The following is a 24070-nucleotide window of genomic DNA, read 5'->3' as shown; positions in this document are numbered from 1 at the left end:
AGTCTTAGATGACCCAACCACACTCAATTTAACTTCACTTTTAAACCCATTTACAGATGGCAATAAAAGCTATCGCCACTTAAAGGTCAAATCGTTTGTCCAGCTGAACTCTGTAGGAGCAAAACTGCACAGTTTGGCTGGAGGAAATGCTGTCAACATTTTAAAAGAGCTAAACGTGTCTTTTTAACCATCACGCCACATGTGACCCTAGCTTTCAGATGACTCTTCCATTACCGACTCTTTTCAATCCAGTGATACAGCAGCCCACATCCCTGCAAAACATTGGTTGCATCTTTGTCACTATACTCTGAATAAATATCTCTCTCTGGAATACTACTGAACTCTTTACAATCTGCCCATGGTATAGAAAAAAAAGTTTTGCTCTTACCGAAACACGATGTGGCTTAATTTGATTTATTCCAATTACAGTGAACGCAATAAAGGACAATTGAGAATGCTTGCTTCTTCGGAGCGCTGTTAGAAACAATCCCTCCTGCTAACACCCACCCTGGAGCTGAATATGCAGACAGTTAGTGTTCTGGGGATGTACATTTTGGCGAATGCTGTAAAATGAAGCTTAATTTCGCTCTTAAGACAGCAGATATTCTTTGAATATCTTGGGGTGGATATACTCTGAGATAAGGAGAATGATATTAAGAATAAAAGGGACCTTTTCACCATATGTTGCTATACAACTAGTATGTAACGTAGCTGAAATAGTTTGCAAACATGATTTTTGCACACAAACTAAGAATTATTGTTTTAAAGGCAAGGAAGAAACTTGAACAAGACCTTCAAAATAGACAAAAGAAAGTTTATCGTGACACAAATATTGAACATGTTATGAGATTTGAGAGTTACGGCAGAGGGAAAGGTTTTTAGCAACTAATAACTTAAATTTCTGTCTTTGTCTTGTTCAAATATATTGTATATAGTTTCAGATGACTTGCATGGATTGATTTTAAGGAACTTGACAACCACTGGTCACAAAATGCTATATACTATATCGGAGTTTCTTCAACTTCAAGCACTTTCATGTCCTAGGGGTTGATTTGTATGAAAATGTGTTCATCAAATGCCTTTTATGTAAAGAGTTTAAGCCTTGTCCGAATTTCAATAGTAAACTATGAAAATCCATTATAAAAATACAAATTATTACATGTTAAAAACTTTGATTATCTAAACAACAATTTAGCATAGATAATCAATGGTTTTCAACAAGTACTAATTTGTATTTTTATAATGGATTTTCGTAGTATTGAAAGTTGGACAAATGAACATAATGAACATAAATCTTTCATTGTGGGAAAACAATTTCTATCAAATTTTACAAAATAATGACAAAACAGTTTGTCCCCTAATAAAGATTTTTTATTTTTTTTTTCCCAAAAGTTAGTGTACTTGTTAACCAAATCGACAAAAGAGTGCATACCAGGCATGAGATGAAATATAATATAAGTGATGTTTGAAGACAACAAAGGAACTCCAAGGTAAATTTCACTTGGGTGCAGAGTATTTTTACTGTGCGTCATTTCCAATCGAGCTGCAATTTTGCCAAATTACACATGCTAATTTAATTTAACTGTGTGTATTTAGGATACATGCAATTAGCCATAGCAAGACAAAGGAGTCAGCCATTTAAAAAAATAAAAAAAAACTTACAAATATAATTTCCATCCTTGTCATTTTCACCACAGAATTCTATTAAACACAAAACTGAATGTGCGATGTGCTGGAAATGACACAGTGGTGGGAATTCTCATCTTTCAGAAATTACAAACATTACATAAATCTCCTGTGATGCAAGTGCATGCACTATTAGACATTGTAAGTAGACAAAATAATAATACAAAAGGGCATGAAATGAGACTTTACTTTCTTGAAGTCCATATTGCTAAAAGTGCTCAAAGTTGAAAAAAATCCTAATTTTTATATAAATCCTATCTATATAAATCTAGTAAAATGAACAGTTTTAGTTGCTAAACCGGACTCTGTTTCACTTATTTTGCTTACATTTTGCATTAGGCACCCCACAGTATTCTACAGTATTACCAAAGGGAATATAGTCTCAGTCCATTTTAGAAAAGGTGAATCAAACCGACAACAAACTGAAACTCTGAAATTAAGCCTTGTCCATTTGTTTGTTTGGCTGATGGACATCTTATAGTTCCACCCCGATAAAAATTTTATCTGGCACCAGCTGGCTGGTTCCTGGTGTTTTGCTGGATTGCGTTCTCGTATAGAGGCTTTCTGTAATGGGTTACGGCTATAGTCTTACAGCCCTGCTTTGGAGCTATCTGGGTCTATAAAATCCATATAAAGCTCTCTATTCAGTGAGCAGCCACAAATTCCTTCCAAAAAGAAACAATCCTGGTGCATTCCCAGCTGGAAATAGGACAAACAACCTGACAGCAGTAGCTAACAGAAGAGGGAAAACCAATGCTACGGTTGGAAGAACGTATTTGCATGTACTCGCATTCATTTTTGTGATGAATATTAAAGGGATAGTTCACCCAAAAATGAATATTCTGTCATCATTTACTCAACCATGTTGTTCAAAACCCATATGACTTTCTTTTTTCTGTGGGACACAAGATGTTGGTCGTAATATATTTGCAATAGGGATTGTACAGGAAAGTCGACTAGGTAATTAGACATAGTTGATGCTTTGGGCCTTTGTCTACTATTACTTATTCTAAATGACAACAATAAAGAAATTTCCTGTGTCCACAAACTGTAGTTGCATTAATAAAGCATGTTGTAAGCGAACTGCACAGGAGATCTCCAGAACAGCCTACTAAAATTCTACATGACTAGTTTACTAGTGAAACATAGTTCATTTTGCGAAGAATAAATACGCTGCTCACAAGATCAGTAATTCCCAATGTGCTCTAGGTCCTCGTGGTGGCATAGTGGCTCGCTTCAATCTGGGTGACGGAGTACAAATCTCAGTTGCCTCCACGTCTGAGACAGTCAATCTGCACATCTTATAATGTGGCTTGTTGAACACATTAACGGCGACCAAGCACAACTTACCACGCGCCCCACCAAAAGCGACCACAAGGAGGTTAACCCAAAATGACACTACCCACCCTAGCAACCGGGACAATTGGTGGCTTAGGAAGCCTGACTGGAGTCACTCAGCATGCCCTGGATTCGAACTTGCGACTCCAGTTATGGTAGTCAGCGTATTTACTCACTGAACTACCCACGCCCCCAGCAAAACACATTTTTAACTTCAAAACCTTTCTATAAACATTTAAATTTGTGTTAAGATGGCATATGCTTCTGTACAAGTCAGTAGATTGAGCACATTGCGTTTAATAGCCGAATTCCCAGTGAAGGACTACACTACCCATAAAGCTGAATAGAAATCAACCAATCAAATAAGTCATATATTTTAACAATTGAGCCAAAATGTTTGATTCTGTAACATTATTCGTAATGCATCATGGGATGTGTAGTTCATTCCCTTTTGCAATACTGTTTTTTTTTTTAACAATATTTGAATAGTTTTTTGATTCAGATCATATTTTGTAATGTTTTGATTCATCTTGGAGCTGGTTTGGTTGGTTACAGGTCTATATTAAAGAATGTTTTAAAATACCAATAGAGAAAATTAATGGGAAAAAATACTTTCAGAACCAAGGCTGCTGTAAAAATGCACAGAAATTCTAATGAGCCTTTCAGACCAAACCCATTATTGTGCTAAGAAGTAGCTAGATTCGGTATTAAATAGAACATAATGCAGGTGTTTTGAGACAGATTTCATTTTTTTGAATTATTTTTAACCTGACACGGCATAAAAAAAATGCAGCACTCCTGCCCAAGATGCTGAAAATTGTTTACATAGAGAAAACAATAATATAAATTATAATAACAATACATTTTTTTTTTTTTTTGAAAAACACTTACTATCAATTGACCTTGTCTCTTATCGGACAGCAACAGAGAGGGCAAATGGGGGTATGTGGGATGTCAAGTGGTTGGACAGAAATGGCAAAAATGAACTATGTAATATTGACCAACTTTATCACATTTGACACTCACAAGACATGTACAAATAATTCTCCAAATGTTTTGTTGAACCTACCCATCTCTGGCTTATGGAAAATGTCATGCAAACTGACAATTTTCGAAGCTTGTGGCGCCTCCAATGTCATTAACATTTCATTAGCTTACAGTTAAATCTTCCTTTAAATTGCTATGTCCAAGTCTTAATATTGTTTGACAGACAAACCATTTTTAATCCAATGAATCCCAACACTGGGACCATTCATTACTTACCTTCCAAGTTCGATCTTGTGAGAGAAAAAAGTCAAAGCACCAGTCAGAAATAAGATTACATGAGCTTCTCCCAGACATCGTTGTTCAATAGCATCTAAGCCCCTTTCAGATGTACATACGTAAAAATCCCATGGAACTGTGGCTGGCAAAGACTTATTGACTTATTGGCATTTCAAAATGCTGAATTTAAAGAGCACAGCATTGCCTGTGATTAGAATTGAACTACATTAGATCGCTTTATACGTGGAAGATAAACCCACAATTGTAACTCTTGAGAAGGGTGAAGCGCAAACTATGAGAGAAATGAGAAGGACTCTAGAAGGAAGATGGAGAAAGCTCAGGACCAATAAATCTATGGTCAGAGTGGCTGGTCAGCCTTCTCCTCTGACGGCAATTCAAAAGTACTATAAGTGCTGTAAGTTTACAAATACATATATGTTTTTAATATTTAACAATTTTAATAGAATACACAAATTTTGACTGCCCGTCAATGGGCAATGATGCTTTTGGGCACAGATAGTGTAGTTACTAAATCTACCAGGCCTAACTGCTAACCAGACCATCCTTGTTCCCATGCTAAGCACTACAGTCTTCATTAAGTGCCCAAGGACAGTAGGAAGTAAGTACTGATTGGACAATGAGCAAATCTTAAAATGTAGTCGTGACCTCCAAGGGACTTACCTGGCATGATTACATCGGGGAAGCCCAGTTTCCGTGTGATGGCCACGCCACGATTAAATATCATGGGGTTTTCCCTGCGCACCTGCTCCATGTCACCTCGTAACAGCTGCAGGGAGATGATTAGACCTGCACGACGAGAAAAATTTGAGCCAAAAATGTGAGACACATGAGAGAACATTATGATGACTATTGTAATTACCCACTGTCAGGATTCACCAATAAGTTTGTTTTGCTCATTTAGCTCACAATTTCAATTGGTTCCACCACAAATAAATAAATAACGTGTTTAATTTTTGTTTAATGTTTCATTTTTAGCAACATATTGGCAACATATCAAATGTAATAAAGAAATATCTGTTTCATTAGATGTTAAAAAACTAATTGTTTAATTTCTGCTCTAATAGCTGCATCAAAGGAAATAGCAAAAGTAGATATGTAAGGTCTGTCAGGACAAACCTTGATGTGGACTTGATAAAGCCTTGACTGAAAGTTTACACTAGTTTTAAAAGTTTGATAGCTAAACAGACTTTACAGTAAAACAAACAGCCAGCTAGCTAGAGAGAGAGAGAGAGAGAGTGAGAGATAGATAGATAGAGAGATAGAGAGAGAGAGAGAGAGAGAGAGAGAGAGAGAGAGAGAGCAATCTAAAGCAGATCAAAGACCTTTTGTGGGTTTGTTTACATTTGAATTTTTTTGATAGTTGCAGTTTGAATTAACAAGCATTCCGTTGGCCCGTTTGAACATTCCGTCAATGTACAGTAAATCTATCTATCTATTATCTATTGTGTGAATACCCTGAATCAGATTAGTAAGACAAGACAAAAATCTCTATTTCAGAACAGTCTGATTGTTTGTACCAAGGTTGGTGGATGTTGATTGAAAGCTCTTGGAGAAGGTCGTTTTTAAACGTTTGGACTCGGTTAAGGGATTTTGAAAAAAACGAAAACTAAACTAAACCAAGTTTGTAGAATTACAGTTGCCTTTGGTTTCCCAAACATCCCGGTAATCTGCCATTGGTCAAAAAGGTAGCTCCTCCCCAACCTCACGCCACTGGTTGATCCATAATTTGTACACATTTTGTACACTTAAAAATGGTATACTTAAAAGATGTCAACACATTAAGCTAATATCGAAAGCAGAAAAAAAAATTATAAATTACACACCTCAGGTTTTATAAAAAATGATAATAATATAATATTTTTATTTTTTAATGTATGTGCAATAACAGCATATTTTGGAATTGTAACAATTTTAAAATTATTATAATTTTTTTTTTACAAATTATATCCATGACACCAATTCATTAAAAAAATGTAAATAATGCATAAAATGTTTTCAATATATCATGAAATATCAAATATTTCAGATTGCAAAGCATAAAAACAAGTGAATAATTAACACAAAAAGTAGTGAAAATGCAGCTCTGGGCTGACAGGTCAAGAGACTCTCTCACACTGGCCCGGATTCTCAGCCATACTTATTTTTGAGTCCTGATTACTATAATTTTTCCATTAAAATTGGCCTTTCTTTCTGAGAGCTACTAAAGAGATTAAGTTTTGTATGCTACCACTTGGCTGCCAGTAACTACTACAATTCAATTTAATCAAGACATTGTTTTAGGTCAACAAAGTCGCTAATGGCCTGTCTCCCAGCTACCTTCAATCCTTCATTAAATCGTAACACAAGCCCGCCTGATACAATCAGTCATTCTTTATTGCCTCGCCCCCCAAATCCCCATTGTAATGGTTTCTGTTCATCCAGGTCCAGAAATATTTTCAGGCCTCCCCTCAATAGTGGAATGAACTCTAAATTAGAAGAGCTGACACACCATTTACAATTGAACAACTCTTCAAAATATATATATGGGGAAAATAGGAATATTGCATTTTGAATAAAAAATATTTTTGAATAAAGCAGTGTTTCCATCCCACATGTTCCTCAGATGAATATACATATAAGCTTTATTTTGTTGCACATTTTGGACATTTTATTCGAATCTTTTGCTGCGTCCTAATATCCATACTTCTCTACTATATAGTATGCCAAAAACTGTATGTCAATGGAGTAGTACTGTATGTCCAAATCCACAGTATTCATCAAGCAGTAAGCGAGAAATGCCCAGATGACCTACTATTTCTGCCGAGATTCTGAAGTGCGGATCAACTGGACACTTAATGATCCCACAATGAGCTGGGGCGACGTCACGTTCAAAAACTGGATTTAAAAGAATGGTGGTGTTTCTTCTCAACCGTAAGTGCTACATATGAGAAAAATAATACTGTGCATAATCTGACAGTACGCGATTTTGGACTCAGAATTAGTGTATCTCAAGTAAAGCAAAATGGCAAACAAGTGTCTGTTCTTTTTTAAAGTTCACTTACCGTAGTTCGTACTGGGGACAGTGTATTTGGTGCTGGACTTGCGGATAATGTTCTCGTGAATCTGAAACCACTCGTTTTCATTATTACAACTGTGAAAAAGACAGAAAGAGGACAATCCATTATAGTGAAAAACATCTGCAGCACAGACACAGCAGGTGGAATCATTGCTTGTGTCAGTGTTATATTCATTCCCAGGTGCATAGAATCACAAATGTAATTTGTTAGTACACGAAGCTCTGATTCAATTGTAAAGGTCATGTCCTAAGAGGGAATAACAGTACTTTTAAGAGCGGACCAGCATTTAGAGCAAAAGTGGGTTTTTATTCAGTCAAAGAGAATGATTCATTTGCCACAACACTCAATGTGCACTGAAACTAGCGCAGAGCTACTGCATAACGAAGAACACTTCCTCATCAAAAATGACTGAACTGAGTGTTCAAGACAACATAAAATAGCATTCTCACATTTTACTTTAGAAGCATGACATATTTACTAGTGAGACAGGATCTTCAATAAGAAAACTATGTGGGGCGGGATTTGATTTTAACAGTTGAGAATTGAATGGACCATGAAAAGTATGCATTCCAAACCAAAATGGTGCCAGACCTGAATGAGAGCATCTAGTGGATTGCAAATGACATACTCCCCTCCTGAAACAACACCGTTTTCACTTTTGAGGTGGTGTTTTGAACAGGATGTGGAGGCTGAAGGTCAAGTTCACTCTCAAGAGCATCTCGACATACAGAATGGTAATGCTTTCTTTTTAAATATATTGTTATTATTGCATTACTTTACATTAACCAGCATTAAAATACGTTGTTACCTAATTTTCATCATTTAATGGAACTCATCAACAAGGCATTTCCGTCCACAGAACTGCTGCTCACTAGATGTTTTTTTTTTTTTTTGGCAGCATTTTGAGTAAATTCTAGAGGCTGTTGTAAGTGAAACTCCCAGCCCATCTGGCACCAACAATAATGCCATGGTCCAAATCACTGAGATAATTTTTTTTCCCTAATTCTGATGGTTGTTGTGAACATTAACTAATGCTCCTGACCCGTATTTGAATGATTTTATGCACTGCACTGCACTGAATTGAAATTGATCACACGATTGGCTGATTAGATAATTGCATGGATGTTGGAGCCAGATGGACTGGTTTGAATATTTCTGTAACTGCTGATCTCATGGGATTTTCACACACAACAGTCTCTAGAATTTACTCAGAATGGTGCCAAAAAAAAAAAAACATCCAGTGAGCGGCAGTTCTGTGGATGGAAACGTCTTGTTGATGAGAGAGGTCAACAGAGAATGGCCAAATTGGTTAAAACTGACAAAGTCTACAGTAACTCAGATAACTGCCCTGTACAATTGTGGTGAGGAGAATATAATGCTATTCTGAGATGCAGTTTGGCGCTTTTTTGGCGGCACGAATGGGACCTAGACAATATTAGGCAGGTGGTTTTAATGTTGTGACTGAATATATCCATATATATATATACACTCACCTAAAGGATTATTAGGAACACCATACTAATACTGTGTTTGACCCCCTTTCGCCTTCAGAACTGCCTTAATTCTACGTGGCATTGATTCAACAAGGTGCTGAAAGCATTCTTTAGAAATGTTGGCCCATATTGATAGGATAGCATCTTGCAGTTGATGGAGATTTGTGGAATGCACATCCAGGGCACGAAGCTCCCGTTCCACCACATCCCAAAGATGCTCTATTGGGTTGAGATCTGGTGACTGTGGGGGCCATTTTAGTACAGTGAACTCATTGTCATGTTCAAGAAACCAATTTGAAATGATTCGAGCTTTGTGACATGGTGCATTATCCTGCTGGAAGTAGCCATCAGAGGATGGGTACATGGTGGCCATAAAGGGATGGACATGGTCAGAAACAATGCTCAGGTAGGCCGTGGCATTTAAACGATGCCCAATTGGCACTAAGGGGCCTAAAGTGTGCCAAGAAAACATCCCCCACACCATTACACCACCACCACCAGCCTGCACAGTGGTAACAAAGCATGATGGATCCATTGTTCTCATTCTGTTTACGCCAAATTCTTACTCTACCATCTGAATGTCTCAGAAATCGAGACTCATCAGACCAGGCAACATTATTCCAGTCTTCAACTGTCCAATTTTGGTGAGCTCTTGCAAATTGTAGCCTCTTTTTCCTATTTGTAGTGGAGATGAGTGGTACCCGGTGGGGTCTTCTGCTGTTGTAGCCCATCCGCCTCAAGGTTGTGCGTGTTGTGGCTTCACAAATGCTTTGCTGCATACCTCGGTTGTAACAAGTGGTTATTTCAGGCAAAGTTGCTCTTCTATCAGCTTGAATCAGTCGGCCCATTCTCCTCTGACCTCTAGCATCAACAAGGCATTTTCGCCCACAGGACTGCCACATACTGGATGTTTTTCCCTTTTCACACCATTCTTTGTAAACTCTAGAAATGGTTGTGCGTGAAAATCCCAGTAACTGAGCAGATTGTGAAATACTCAGACCGGCCCGTCTGGCACCAACAACCATGCCACGCTCAAAATGGCTTAAATCACCTTTCTTTCCCATTCTGACATTCAGTTTGGAGTTCAGGAGATTGTCTTGACCAGGACCACACCCCTAAATTCATTGAAGCAACTGCCATGTGATTGGTTGATTAGATAATTGCATTAATGAGAAATTGAACAGGTGTTCCTAATAATCCTTTAGGTGAGTGTATATATCATATATTTAAGTTTCAAGGCCATTTAGAGTATATGCAGTATATTAGCTATGAGGTCAGATTTGTAGACATTAATATGCTATATATCACCGCTTCAATCATACCATGAGTCCACAGAGGTTTTGTCCACTGTCCTCTTCTTTAGAACAAGGTTATATTTGACATTTAAAGTAAAATGAGCTATAATCAAGCCAATTATCCCCAACTCTCACTTATGAATTGGTGCTTTGACAAGCTAATGGCAAACGAAAATCATGCAGACAAGTGCGGCCAAGTGTGGAGAACCATCACTACAAAGGAAATCACAGCACTCTTCTGCTCAAAAGCAGAGGGAACACAGACATATGGTATGTTCCAGCGTTACTAGCTGCTAAATCGCTGTGGGTGAGCAGTTGAAGGTTTGAGAACAGCAGCTTTCTGGCCTGAGGGGAAGTGATGTCGCTAATGCATCATCCAGTAGAGACTAAAGCCGTCATGGCAGCTGACAAGGGAGCTCCGCGCTATGCATGCTAGTGTTAGCGGGGCAGATGCTTTGTGGGAAATCCCGCAGAGTCCATCTGGCTGGCTGTCATGGTGACTGGCTCCAAGGGCGTCAAGGGTGGTTCTGGTCTGTCACCGACAGGTTCACAGCAGCATTAAAGCAATACACAGATAAAGGCACACACCACTTTTGATGCTTTCTCAGGGCCTTTGATGAAAAAGCGCTACATTGTCTCATGGATGAGACATGGATGTGTGGGAATTTCGGCCGGACTGGTTTGCCAGTGTGGCTTCTCATAGAAGTGCATTCCCTATCTAGTCTACCACTAGATGTCCCCACCTAACTAGCATAATCTGCACATGCAAAGACCCACACAAACACAACCACATACACATATTACATAAGCATATATGTGCACATCATTCATACTTCATTTGGCCATCTTAGATCAAATATTTCTAAATATCTCTATATAATGTACTGAATATATTATAAACAAAACAAAGACCCCTTAGGAGTCTCTTATACTATACTGTATATTACAAGTAATGTTAATGAAGGTAATGGCTGACACCAATACTTTTCTTGTTTATGCAATTTTGATTAAAGTAGAGAAGAAAGCATTTTGTCTATATATATTCAATTTCAGTATATAATAGAAATAATGTGATATTAAAAAGACTTGTAAATGTAAAGGCTTGCAAATGTAGTTCGATATTGCAACGTAATTGCAAGAAATTGGAAAAATAATGTCTGTTTCCAAACAGATTCCAGAAAATGCCCCTGTCTTCCATTAGCTGTATAAATAGATAGTCCCGCCCCAAACTCATGCTGCTGTGTCGGGCAGACGAGCCGCTCAAACAAACACAAAAAGGTTTGGATAGCGCCACAGATCAAGAGTGTAACACTTTTAGGTGAAATCAAATCATTTCACCCTGCTTCATAGACAAAGATGTTTTAATGTCACATGATTGCTTGTCATTTCGATTGCTGGAGTATCTAAAATAATCTTGCCATTTTTTGTTCTCTCTACACACTTGTATGTACACCTTGCATTTTCCCTCCTTGATTTCTTTTTCTTTCATCAGTTCTGTCAGTTCCCCAGATAATAAAACAGAGGAGGCTTTCTGCATGGCAGCACACAGAGGTAATGAAAGTGTTGTGATGGAGATCCCTAGAGGACTCGACCATGTGCCGTGCTCCATGGGGAGGAATTCAGAGAGAGTGGAGCAGTATATGTGCTAGCGTCTTTTATTCGAATTGAGAGTTAAATTAAAAATCCAAATTCTATCATTATAAACAGTACAATACTCAGCCTCATTGTGTTTTCAGACCTGTACGAATTGTTTTGCTTTTGTGAATCACAAAAGGTGAAGAATATCTGGTTGATCTTTTCCATTAAATCACAAAGAATGGGGATTTGAGTTTCTATATTCTATATAAGTTCTCTGAAGCCATACGATAGCTTTGTGTGAGAAACTTCAAACTGTAAATTATGTAGTCTATTGCAATTCTCAGTTCTAACCCAAACAGAAAAGGTAATATGTTCTTGAGTGGTCAAGAGTGAGTCATTGCTCAAGAGTTTTTTGTGACTAAACAAGCGAGCCATTAATCATTCATGGTTTTGCTTAGCTTATAACAAACTTATTTCCCCAGCATTTCCACTTTAACTGATAAAACAAATAGATTAATAAATCACAAGCACTCCCTTGAGTGTTTGTGTTTGATTGTATATATATGAATTGAAGTGGCTTACGTGTAAACTTTGAGCACAAAGTCTTTCTCCTCTTTGAGTTCAGAAATGGTCTGAAGGACGTCGCTCATGGCTAACACTGCGCATCCGTACGGCCGGCGGTACTGCACGTGAGGGGGGCCTTTCTTCGAGTCATTGAGCAACATTCGCCCTGCACAAGAACACATTATGAATTGCTTTGAGAAAAAAACAAACAAAAAAAAAAACATGCAAAGCGGACAGTAAATTCAACTCACAACTGATTTCAATAGCTTCACATTAGCATCTTGCTAAGCAAATGCCGCAATACTCTAATACGCATAAAAAAATGAAGCATACACAAATATTGGATACAATAGTCAATTTCCAATACAATTGTCTGTATTTATGAGTTTTGTTGTATTGTATTGAATATGTTAGTTTTCTTGTTGTGTTAGGGCCGCCACTGGCCAAATTGATGCCCTACGCAGAGTTCCGGGGGGGTTCGCGTGATATGAGCGTGAAGCGAGCATCTGTGTTCCGCAACTGCTTTCGGGTCCTTAAATAATAATGTGCACGTAAGGGCAGCCGGTGGAATTTCTGGTGCCCTCCTAGGGTAAGATGGTGCCCCCCTTAAGGATTTGGTGCCCTAGTCTGCTTATAGGGTGCGGCGGTACTGGTTGCAGTATATGATTTAGCATGTTAAATATGTGTGTCCCATGCAAACAGCAATTGAACACACTAACATACTGTATACCAGTGTTTCTCAGCTGATGGGTCACGACCCAAAAGTGGGTCGCAGGTTTATTCGGACTGGGTCACGGACAGCAGGGAAAGAACAATGCCATGGTTCTCCCATTGAAGATATTTCGGCGGCCGCCCAAGTGAGCCGGGGCAGATTTAGTGGTAATCTTGCAATTAGTTCAAGGCTACTCATCTGCACTTTCATGAGTTTATTGGAACCAGCTCGTGATCATGATATACTCTTCTCTCTGGCATGCATGCATACAGTATCATTGAACAATAAGCTTTTAGATGGCAGCTGTCCATTTTGCACTAAAGACCATCAATCAGACCATCAATCTGTCCTGTTCTCATATGATGCATACTTCAATTCCGTCTGTGCCGGTCAAACTTTCATTTCATATGCATGTGCTTCAGAAAGAAGTTTTTGGTTTTCGGTTTTCAGTGTCACGAACGGTGCATTTTTAAGATATCATGTCCGGAAAAAATCACATCTCAAGATCCCTGCGTACTGTCGTGCTTTGTCCAGCTGTAAAAAACACGTCCTGTGTCAGCGGCTCACATTCTGTGGCTGCGCCGCTTGTGAGGTTTGTTGAGGAGTGATGACTGGCCCCTGCCAATGTAGCTCAAGAAAAAATAAAGTTGCATGTACTTCAATCTTGAATTGCTCCAAAGGTAGGAAAATACATACTTTATAAAAACAAATTACAGAATTTACCTACAGGTCAGTAGGCATGATTAATTACACAAATGTTTTAATACATTATTTTTATCTAATTAATCAAACTAAATTCATGCGTTAAATCGACCGCCCCAGTCACATCATCTGAAGGTAACCAGTGCTTTACAAGAGTCTCCAAAATGGGGATGAAAATAGTCACTGAGAGATGTTTCCATTTTAAAACTGCACTCAAAATGAGCCAGAAAAAGTGGTGTCTGATTTGGGGGCACTGAAGGATCTGTTGCAGTGTTTGAGCCGACCGCCCATTTCTGTTAAGCTGGAATGGAAGCCACAACAGCACTTATGTAACAGCTTTAGAGATGCAATTGTCACAGCAGGAGAAATGCAATGCCTCGTGGCAACTCAGGAACATTTGTCTCCAAATAAAGGGAATAGATATAGGACATGAGAGACAGAGACAGAGGCTAAATGAGATGGGATACTCACCCGTCCTGATAACCTGGGACACAATATACAGATCTCTCTTCATGTCCTTGTTGCTTAGGTCCTGTGAGGGAAATGAGAGAAGCAATGTAGCTAGTTTAATCAAAAATTGGTAGACGCAGAGGCATTTTTCAGATGTGGTAAAATCTATTTGCGAATGTGTCTTTTATATCCTAAGCAATATCAAAGACAGATTGTAAATCAACTGCGTTCCCACCGTGAAGAGCGCACAGAGACGATCCAACTTCTCTAGATTCTTTGGCCCGCCATTTTTGTTCAGTCTCACCATAAACTTCTCACTGGAAGAAGAGAGAGAGATTGAGTCAAAGCTCATATAACGAGCTTAAGTTCATCATTTGGACAAGGACACCATAACTTAGGCTACGTCTACACTAATCCATTTAAAAGAGTCTTGGTTTGACACTTTGGACATCAAGTTGCAACTCAACATAGTACCTGGATTATTGATCATACAAAAGTAAACAAAAAAGTCCTTCAGAACAAACAATTGATTAATACATATTTTACATTGGAAGTTCCCTTAAGTTCACTAAATCGCTGATGAACACAATTTGCACGTGCAATTCTGATCTTGTGGTCCGATTCTGAGCACTATATAGCGAAGAATGCAGCAGACCACCATATTTGACACTCCCTGTCAGGACTGTACAGCCTCACTTTGATCCATATACATGGATCATTTCTTAAACAGGAAGAACGTGCACTTGACTACACGCACATCTGGATATATGCCAGGTTATAATGCTAATCTCCATCATTTGATGAATATTGGATTATTTACTGCTGATATGATTGGTTGAAAATGTGTTAAAATTTACTGCCTACTTTCAATTGGTGGTTATAGCACAATCTAATTGTGCCAGGCACTTTTTGCAAATGCAGCGCAATCGACACTGAGCCTAATTTTCAAAGAAAGGCAGCAGGTTTATTCAGAAAGGAATGACAATGACTTCATTTAAATACCCAAGATAAATACTCAGTGCTGATTGCGCCTGCTAAAATAGATTGTGGGTGGTTACTAACCACTGGTTAGTGAACTAGACATAGGTTTGTGCGCTGAAATACCACGTGCAAAGTCATACCTGCCAACATTCCCAATTTTACTGGGTTTCTCCCATTTTTCCACACCTACTCCCACTGTACTTCAATTTCTCCCAATAACTCACGATTTTTCGCATCCACAATTTGCTTATGAGAATGTATTAGACCTCCAGGTAGCGTTGCCATCTGTCCCATAAATACGGGATCGTCCCATTTCAATCAATTCAATAGCCTACGGGATTCAATTTGTCCCGTGAGCTGGTCAGATGGCATAACGGCGAAGTAATTCCAGATCATTAATGTAACATTTTCTGTGTCTCGTTTCGAAGGTTGCGCGCTAGCTAGGACGCGTCCTTTGAAGGCTGCGGTATACCAAGCATCCTCCTTTAAACAAGCCTCGTTTAAACGAGACGGCCTTCGTAGGACAAACAGAAACACAGCTCATCATGGTTGCTATGACAGCACGCCACACTTTATCAAGTGCAAGCACTTTGAGTGAGAAGGGAACAGGGACGTTTTTGTGAATTGAAGAACAGAAGGTTCACTGTAAAGGTTCAATAAGATGTTCAAAATTACACAGATCCAACAATGTATGAATATGACCACACAGTCATAAAGACAAGAAGTACAGGTTCATTATTTTTCACAATCCAGTGTTGGCAAGTATGCCCTAAACGTTCACTTTCTCTAAATATAAAGGACTCAGTTCATGCATTATATGTAGGATTTCAATTATGGCTACAATTAAACCTAAATTTGATGTCAAAAGGCAAAGTTTCTTAAACAGCACAGTTTAATCATAATTATCGTGCTCCCATTATCTTTTGCAATTGGTTTGATTGATGTGGACGGACTATCGCTCATTGAAGTTTAACAGAGATTCGATGGTGGTAAACTAAAATGTTAAACCGTATGCTTATGATCTTTAAGTGTTTAATAAATTTTTTTCCCATGTGCAGGAAAACTTTTCTCCACCATATTTAAAATTTCAGCATTCAAATGGATTTTTCACTACTGTAAAGTGTCAACACTGAAGGAGTTTCTCCATGCACGCTGCACAAATCAAACTAATCAATAATGAAATTCATTGACAATTATTATCAATGTCAATTCTCATCATTTATTTTATTCATTAGTTGTTACAGCTCTACCTGTGAACCATTTTTGGGTCATGACACCAGTTGAAAACAACTGACTTAAAAAATCAGCCGTCAATAAGCAACTTAATAGTCGTTGATGGCACTGTATTCATTAGATATCTTACACACGTTTCATATACATAAATGTTCTATAACATTAGGGCCCCTGTTGATCCATATGACAACAATATGTATTTAATATAATTATATTTAATTTACAAAATGAGACACCATTTTCATTTTAGACACCTTATAGGGAAGACATTGTGAAATTATTGAAGCAAGGGATGGTTAATGATGTCCCTCATCTCTCTTGGTTTCCAGTGGAGCGTTACAGATTAAGTCAATTGACGGGGCTGTAATCAGATCACAGGAAATAGTGCAGCACACTTCCTGTCTGCTCTAATACAGCCTAATGGAGTATAGGCGACAGCAGGGCAGTTACGACAACAGACACTAGACTACCAGAGTGGTACCTGCAGTAAATGACATCTGCATGACATAGAGACATGCAACTGCAGAGATACAGGTGATCTTAAAGGGATAGATACATAAGGGTCAGGAAACCTAAAAGAACAACCAGGCAATTCAGTCACACACCAATCAAATTGTTTTTTGTCATGATTGCAGTACAGGATGTAGCATTGAGATGCTGTAAACCTTGTACAATACCAACAAGCACAGCAAACCTGCAATTAATCCGAAACTGTTTTTCAACTTCATCGAAGTGGTAAGCCATTATGAAAGCGGTCACTAAAGTGGCAAAGTAATGAAAACAAGGCCACAGATAAATCTTAATATACAAGACACAGGAGAACCCCTGGCATTTGGTGTCGAAACTGGTATTTCGTCAACTCAATCTCATGAAAAGTTCTAAGAGTAGTACAAGATGACGAAATCGTAAGAAATCGAAAAAAAAAGTACGACTTTTAGAACAATCCAATCACATCCGCTTCCTTCGTGTCAATGTAAACACTGATATTTCCTTTCTTCCATGGTGCACAAAACGTTTCTTACATGTAAAGCAAGAGAAACATATGGTTTTTGAATGTGGGATCGTGAGACATTTACAAATTTTAACTTCTAAACCCCTTACCATGACTTTAATTGTAAATGCGTTTTGTGTATAATGGAGGAAAGGAAATATTAGGAGTTTAGAAAGAGACGAGGGAAGCATCTGTGATTGGTTGGTGTAAAATTCGTACATTTATGTATGAACCAAGTCATGCGATATGGTACGATTGCAGCATCTCGTACAAGTTCATACAAATTTTCATAAGAATGTGTTGCATTTTGATGTCAAATCTGACTTGCCGCAAGAACATTTTGGAGATTTGAGAGCTTTCATTGGATAGCGACTTACATTTTCATTCTGTCCCTAACACAACTTCTACTATATTTAAAATATAGACAATTATATGAAAATATGGACTACTTTTATGGTTGTTTTATGTCATATTTGGAGCTTGGCAGCCTGTGGTTAGTATCAACCTTCATTGTATGGAAAGAGAAGCATGAACATCATTCAAAATTCAGTGTATATATATACACTGAATTTTGAATGATGTTCATGCTTCTCTTTATATATATATATATATAGACTAAACCCTGAATTACTTTCTCAGAGCCTGTTTAAAATATTGCAGTGTTTTGTCCTTTGTTTCCTGGTTGTGACACAGGCTACTGCCTTTTAGGGCGACTTCATTTATATTTGTCATGCACAAATGAACGTGTGGAAGTGTTTACTTTGAATAAATGTGTTCTAAGCAGAACGTCACACTTGAATAGCAAAGCGAGAAATATAATGGTACAGGACTTGAGTTATTTTGTGGGTTTCTAGAACCAGTGCCACGATTATGAAGGGGGTATTGTATTGCACCGCAAAAGGTGAAATTCTTGGACCGATGCAAGATTATTAAGAATGCAATCATTGTTCAAGAAAGTTTCATCATAATTAATGTCGATACGTGGTCCCACTGACATTGGCTTTAGTACTTTTTGCATACTTTCAAAAATATTTCGATGAAATATACGATTTTTAGTTTTAGCTAATAGCCATTTTCAGTAAATGACCAATCATGGACCTTAGATCAAACACTACAAAACCAAGTGAGCAAGAAGAGTCTTTGTAGAGGATTTTAGTGTTAGGTTATTTATTTATTTATGTTTTTATTTTAGACAGATTGGCCTGTCTAACATCTAATTGCATACCAAATTGTGATTACCTCTCTCTTCCATACTAGAACGCCATTTACTCTATATGTCATGTTCTGTCTCCCTCCTGCTTCTATGGACTCTTATTTTGAAGTTTCCCCCTGGACTCCATTTCCCATAGTGCACTGCCCTTATCACCTCCATCTGTTCCTGATGACCCTCACCTGTCTTCAATTCCCTCATTTAGTCCCTTTGTGGTACAAATACCCTTCCGTTTTGTTCTTTGTTTGTCTGTTCTTGTCAGTGTAAAGCTTGTTGATTTTGTTAATGGCATGCTGTGTCTTTTTCATTAAAGTCTGCAATTAGATCCATCACCTCACCTTCATCATCTCAGCCACAAGTTGTGACAGTATCCTTTGGAAAACAATGATGTTATGAAACTGAAAACAGATTAGTGTGGATGTGTCCTGAGTGATATGGCTTCAAAATGCTGTTTAATTTACATCAAACCATTGTCTGAAACCTAAATTTACCTAAATCTTCAATACTGTTCTTCTGCTACCTTGCAAGCACTGCTATTATCTTATGGAAATGCACATCTTGATTGAATATATTATGTACATACTGTTTTTTGTTTCACCACAAAAGAATTACCAATCAACAGTTAATCTAATTGTTCAAAATGAATCAACAAATTAAACATGTACTTCAATCACATAAGTGGCTCTCTATCCTTGCATGTACATAATGTGTGTTTGACATTCACATATGTCTGTAACATACTTCCACAGTCCATTACATTCCACATGTTCATGTTGACTTATCATTTCTAAGTCCATCCATCCTGAGGGAACAACTCTGGCGAGAGCAACCAATTATGTTGCTGCAAAGTGCCAACCCACTTCCCTACAGGAGATGGTATTGTCCTCTGGCAGCAGTGACAAGTATTCATTAAAATCTTCTCCGATCAGTGGCGCTTTCATTTCCCAAGCTTTGTCCAATTCAAACAACTCTGGGACGATTGTTCAAATCCTATTGTGAAGCGATCGCTAGCTCAGCGCACACGGTAATAACATACTTAGCGTCTCGAGTGTTCAAAGGCTGATAGACTTTCAGGTTGATGTATGTCTTTGTAACATAAAGAAAGTGGATTTGGCTTTGAAAGAACAAGGAACTGTTGTAGAAGGGTTGCATAATACCATTATCAAGTTCAAATATTGAAGGCACCTTTAACAATTAATTTTTAAGCACTGTTTGAAGAGAGAAAAAGCAGCTCTTGTGCATTTCAATCAATCATAAAGTCTGAGAACTTTGGGACAATATGGAAAATGCTCATAAAATTGAGTGATTTGTAAATTCTATTCATCCAGTGCTGTGTTGAAAGCACTACAACACATTACTTTATGTTTTACCTTGTGAATTTATTTAAATGTATGTATTTTATATACACTCATTTCAAATTGAATAATTGCAACATGATCCCAAAAGTTGAGACAGGTGAGGCAATCATGTTAAAGTATATAAGGAGCCTCCAAAAAAAGCCTAGTCATTCAAGAACAAGGATTGGTTGAGGCTTGCAATTTGCTAAAATATGAGTCAGCAAGTTATCCAGAGCTTTGAGAACAATGTTCCCCAAAGACAAATTGGAAGGATTTTGGGACTTCACACTCTAAAGTGCACATTATAGATCAAATAATCAAGGAATCAGGTCAGATCTCAATGCATAAAGGGCACGGACAAAAAACAAACAAAAAAAACCTTGCGAATGTGTGTGATCTCCCATCCCTCAGATGTCACTGTTTTAAAAACGTTGTGCATCTGTAATAGATATCATGACATGGGCTCAGGAATACCTCATTAAACGTTTGTCAGTCAACACCATTCACCGCTGAATCCACAGATGCAAGTTAAGGCTTTACTATACAAAGGAGAAGCCATATATCAACACTGTCAAAAACGTATCTGTGTGGCACATTATGAAGCGGAAAATACAACAACGAAGGCCCTGTACAATCGCACAACTGACAACCTGGATAATGAATGAATGTGGGTAAATTCTGCTTGCTAAACTTAAAATTGTGTCCTCAGTGCCCAAATGTTTAATACATGTTATTAGAAGAAATGGCGATGTTTCACAGTGGTAAACATTCGACCGTACTAACTTTTATGAATGTGCTACAATTAGGGCTGGGAATCAATAATTTTTTTTTTTTTTACGAATTAATCGCACAATTTTCTGAAAATAATCAATGTAAAAAATGCTTCTATTTTGTATTTTCTACTTTAATACAACACTTTTCATTGTACATTTTTATCACCTTTTTGGTGTTACTTTTTTCATTTTTTTTCTTAGTACTCGAGCTGGCATGGACAAGTTTGTGCAAAACCTGATGATCAGAGAATGTTCCAAAGAGCATTTTATGTGCGAGAAAATCGGATCTTGACAAAATTTGTGTTAACATAGTGAATGCCACCAATTTGCTTATATTGCATTAGTTAATTAGGAGTGCAAAATCTTAAATATATATTTTTCATTTTACATCATAATTTTTCTTTGTTGGACATTTCACTAATCCTTTATTCAATAAATCACTAATTGCTGTTTATTTCCAGGTTGATATGCTAAAACCTGATTTAATGCTGGATAACCAGTGGATTCCATTGTTTTATGAGCATGCAATGCAACCAAAATCTGCCAATGAGGTAAGTGAAAAATATCTTTGTAAACATTCTGAAACTAGCATAAATATCTAGCTACAAAAATATTAAATTGACCTTAAAATGAGACATAAATGTTTAACAATGTGCAAGTTTACCTTGGTGGTTTTTGATAGCGATACAATGTATGATTTCCATGTAAAAGTTTACAGGCAGAACGGGAAAGAGCAAAGCTTAACTAGTACAGAAAAGACTGCCTAGCCATGGACAACAACTCTCAGAGGGAATATAGGATGAGAATGATAGAAATCAATTGTGAGAGAGAAATCTTCAGTCTCCATAATGAGAGCAATAAGCATGAGGTCTCTCTCTCATGGGGAGTATTTCCCTCAGGACAAGCAAAAGCAACGTTCTAGCAGTTTCTGCCGATTAAGGCATAAAAAGCCATACATTATATCCATGATAACCCAAGTTGTTTTGACGGATGCAACACAACTCGTTCAGGTGAAGCAACAGAAAGCCTGTAGTTACTAAACATCATGTAGCATCTTGTGAACATAATATATATATAATTTATTGTGAAGGCGGCGAACTAGTCACAAAAGCAGTGTTTTGGCGGCTGTAACAGCAGAACTTACCAAAGCAGCTTATCAGAGAGGCTTCTAAATTTACTGCTAGGATTCTAAGGAAGCTAAAGCACACTGTCTACACGCTAAAGACTAAAGTATTTACATTACGTTTGGCACTCAACAGAGCATTCTAGTCTTTAAAAATATACTCTTTTGACCAAATGGTCACATGGATGTGTTCGCAAAATAAAACTAACTGCATGTGCAGTACCAGTGTACTACAAAAGCTATTTGAACACTGTAGCTTCTGGAGCTACGAACTACTCGTAACTTATGGTAGTTAAACTGCAGTCTTTTAAAAAAATAGTTAGCTAGACAACAAATTACAGTAGAACTTTATTTTACATTACTGTTCTATATGTATGTACTATATACAACAACTATAGTAATTACCCTAAACCTAACCGCAACCCTAAACTTAACCCATATTAAGTACCTGTAGTTACCTAATATTATTCAGTACTTTCTTGGGTAAGTACACTGTAATTATACTTAAAGTACACGTACTGTAAAATAAAGTGCAACCCAAGTTACTAACAAAAAGTTACTACATTGAAGCAATTAACTAAAGATTTTGCTTAAAAAAGGGGCTAAAATGAATTAGTGAGTTTATGTGAACTAGTTAATTTACATGAAGAGTCTGAACAGACCGGCTCACTGAAATTAATTGGAGTTCCCTACGCACAATATCAATGAATTATTTATTGAAACCGATTCATTTACATGAACTGTCTGTTTGGATCTGGATGTGAAAGACAGTTCATGTGAGTGAGTTTAAATACTCCCTCTGCTCCATTGTTATATCTGTAATACAACGTGACAAATGTAACGTTCTAATTTCAAGCTCATTATTAGAAAAGATACACTACTGTGAAGATAGCTGAGCTACTATCATACTACTGACAAATGTAGTTAAATTAGTAGCGTTGCTACTTTTATGGGGCTTTTCCACTGCACGGTATGGCTCGACCCGACTCTGCTTGTTTTTTGGGGGTTTTCCACTGTGGATAGTACCTGCTACATTATTTTAGTACCAACTCGGTTGAGGTTCCAAGAGAGCCGAGCCGATACTAAATGTGACGACAAAACCCTTCAGATCACTGATTGGTCTGAGAGAATGGTCACTACCAGCGTCACTGGATTTGCAGCACGGGACATGAACCTGCTAGTTTTAAAGTAAACGACAGCGATAGCAGTATCATTTGTGCACGCGACTTTCAAATTGCAAAAAGAAATGGCTGTGCACAAAACCACGCCATGGTCAATAAACGAGGTGCAGACGTTCCTCTTGTTAGTAGAAGTAATATAACTATGACGATCAGCCTATAATCCCACCCACGTTGAGGCTGCACTAAACTGCAGTGGAAAAGCAAGCTCAGAAAAGTAAAGCGAGCAGAATCGAGTCGAAACGTAAAGTGCAGTGGAAAAGTGCCATTAGTTAGCTACTCCCCAACACTGTCGAAATATGACTGCTTTGTAATATTTCTTTAGTGCGAGTATACAGCTTAAGTATTCTTTAACCTTAAAACTCTCTCAGTGAATTTTGTCTCTCAATTCATCACCTTTAAAGCACCAGCACTAAAAAAAAACCAGAAAATGTCAACCAAGCAGGCTGAGATCTGAGCAGCCACCCTAGGATCGTCATGCTGGAACAAGGGGTAGATTTGTGTGCCATGTCATGTGCCTGAATGACAGATCCCAGTAATGTTGTGTTTATGGAAATGTGGAGAGGTCCAAGCACTGAACCTTGAGGTACCCCGGTAGCTAGTTGGTGACTTGAACACCACATCCCACTAAGATAACCTGAATGTTTAATGTGCTTTGTATTAAAGGAAAATTCTGGGTTTAATACAAGTTAAGCTCAATTGACATAATTTGTGGCATAATGTTGATTAGTACAAAAAATATTTCTACTGGAGGTAACAGTGAAGCATTTACAAAGGAAGTGAAAGAGGTCAATTTGAAGGCATTTTAAGTTTATTATAGTATTTTATAAAATCACTCACATAAATTATTTTGTTAAAATACGTATTATTTAAGTTGCAAGTTATTTAAATCAAAATTTCATAGTCATTCTAGGGTTTTAGGGTTTACGGTGTTAAGTCGTGATGGTTACACTGTTGTAAGATTTGTTAAAACATTGTACAGAAAAGGTTAGTAAGCCTCTTTTTTACACTAAAGTCATCATATTATTATTATTATTAATATTTTAGTTTTTGGTGGTGGTGGTAAACAACATTATGCCATAAATG

At 37.6% G+C, this 24070-nt stretch overlaps 1 protein-coding gene across 1 annotated transcript in view; it reads right to left on the bottom strand.

Annotated features, from left to right (window-relative positions):
• The window catches only part of LOC127639758 (dedicator of cytokinesis protein 3-like), a 232045-nt gene that overhangs the window by 41824 nt on the left and 166151 nt on the right, over positions 1 to 24070 (bottom strand). Inside the window, exons 10-14 of the mRNA XM_052121970.1 lie at positions 14394 to 14475; positions 14180 to 14240; positions 12313 to 12460; positions 7350 to 7438; positions 4969 to 5094 (exon numbers count right to left, since the gene is read on the bottom strand). Coding sequence (XP_051977930.1) covers positions 4969 to 5094; positions 7350 to 7438; positions 12313 to 12460; positions 14180 to 14240; positions 14394 to 14475 — 506 coding nt within the window. The remainder of the gene's footprint in view (positions 1 to 4968; positions 5095 to 7349; positions 7439 to 12312; positions 12461 to 14179; positions 14241 to 14393; positions 14476 to 24070) is intronic.

This window comes from Xyrauchen texanus, chromosome 48 (genome assembly GCF_025860055.1).
Source record: "Xyrauchen texanus isolate HMW12.3.18 chromosome 48, RBS_HiC_50CHRs, whole genome shotgun sequence".
Lineage (NCBI taxonomy): Eukaryota > Metazoa > Chordata > Actinopteri > Cypriniformes > Catostomidae > Xyrauchen > Xyrauchen texanus.
The sequence above is the reverse complement of the archived record's forward strand: the minus strand, read 5'-3'. Positions and strand labels throughout refer to the sequence as shown.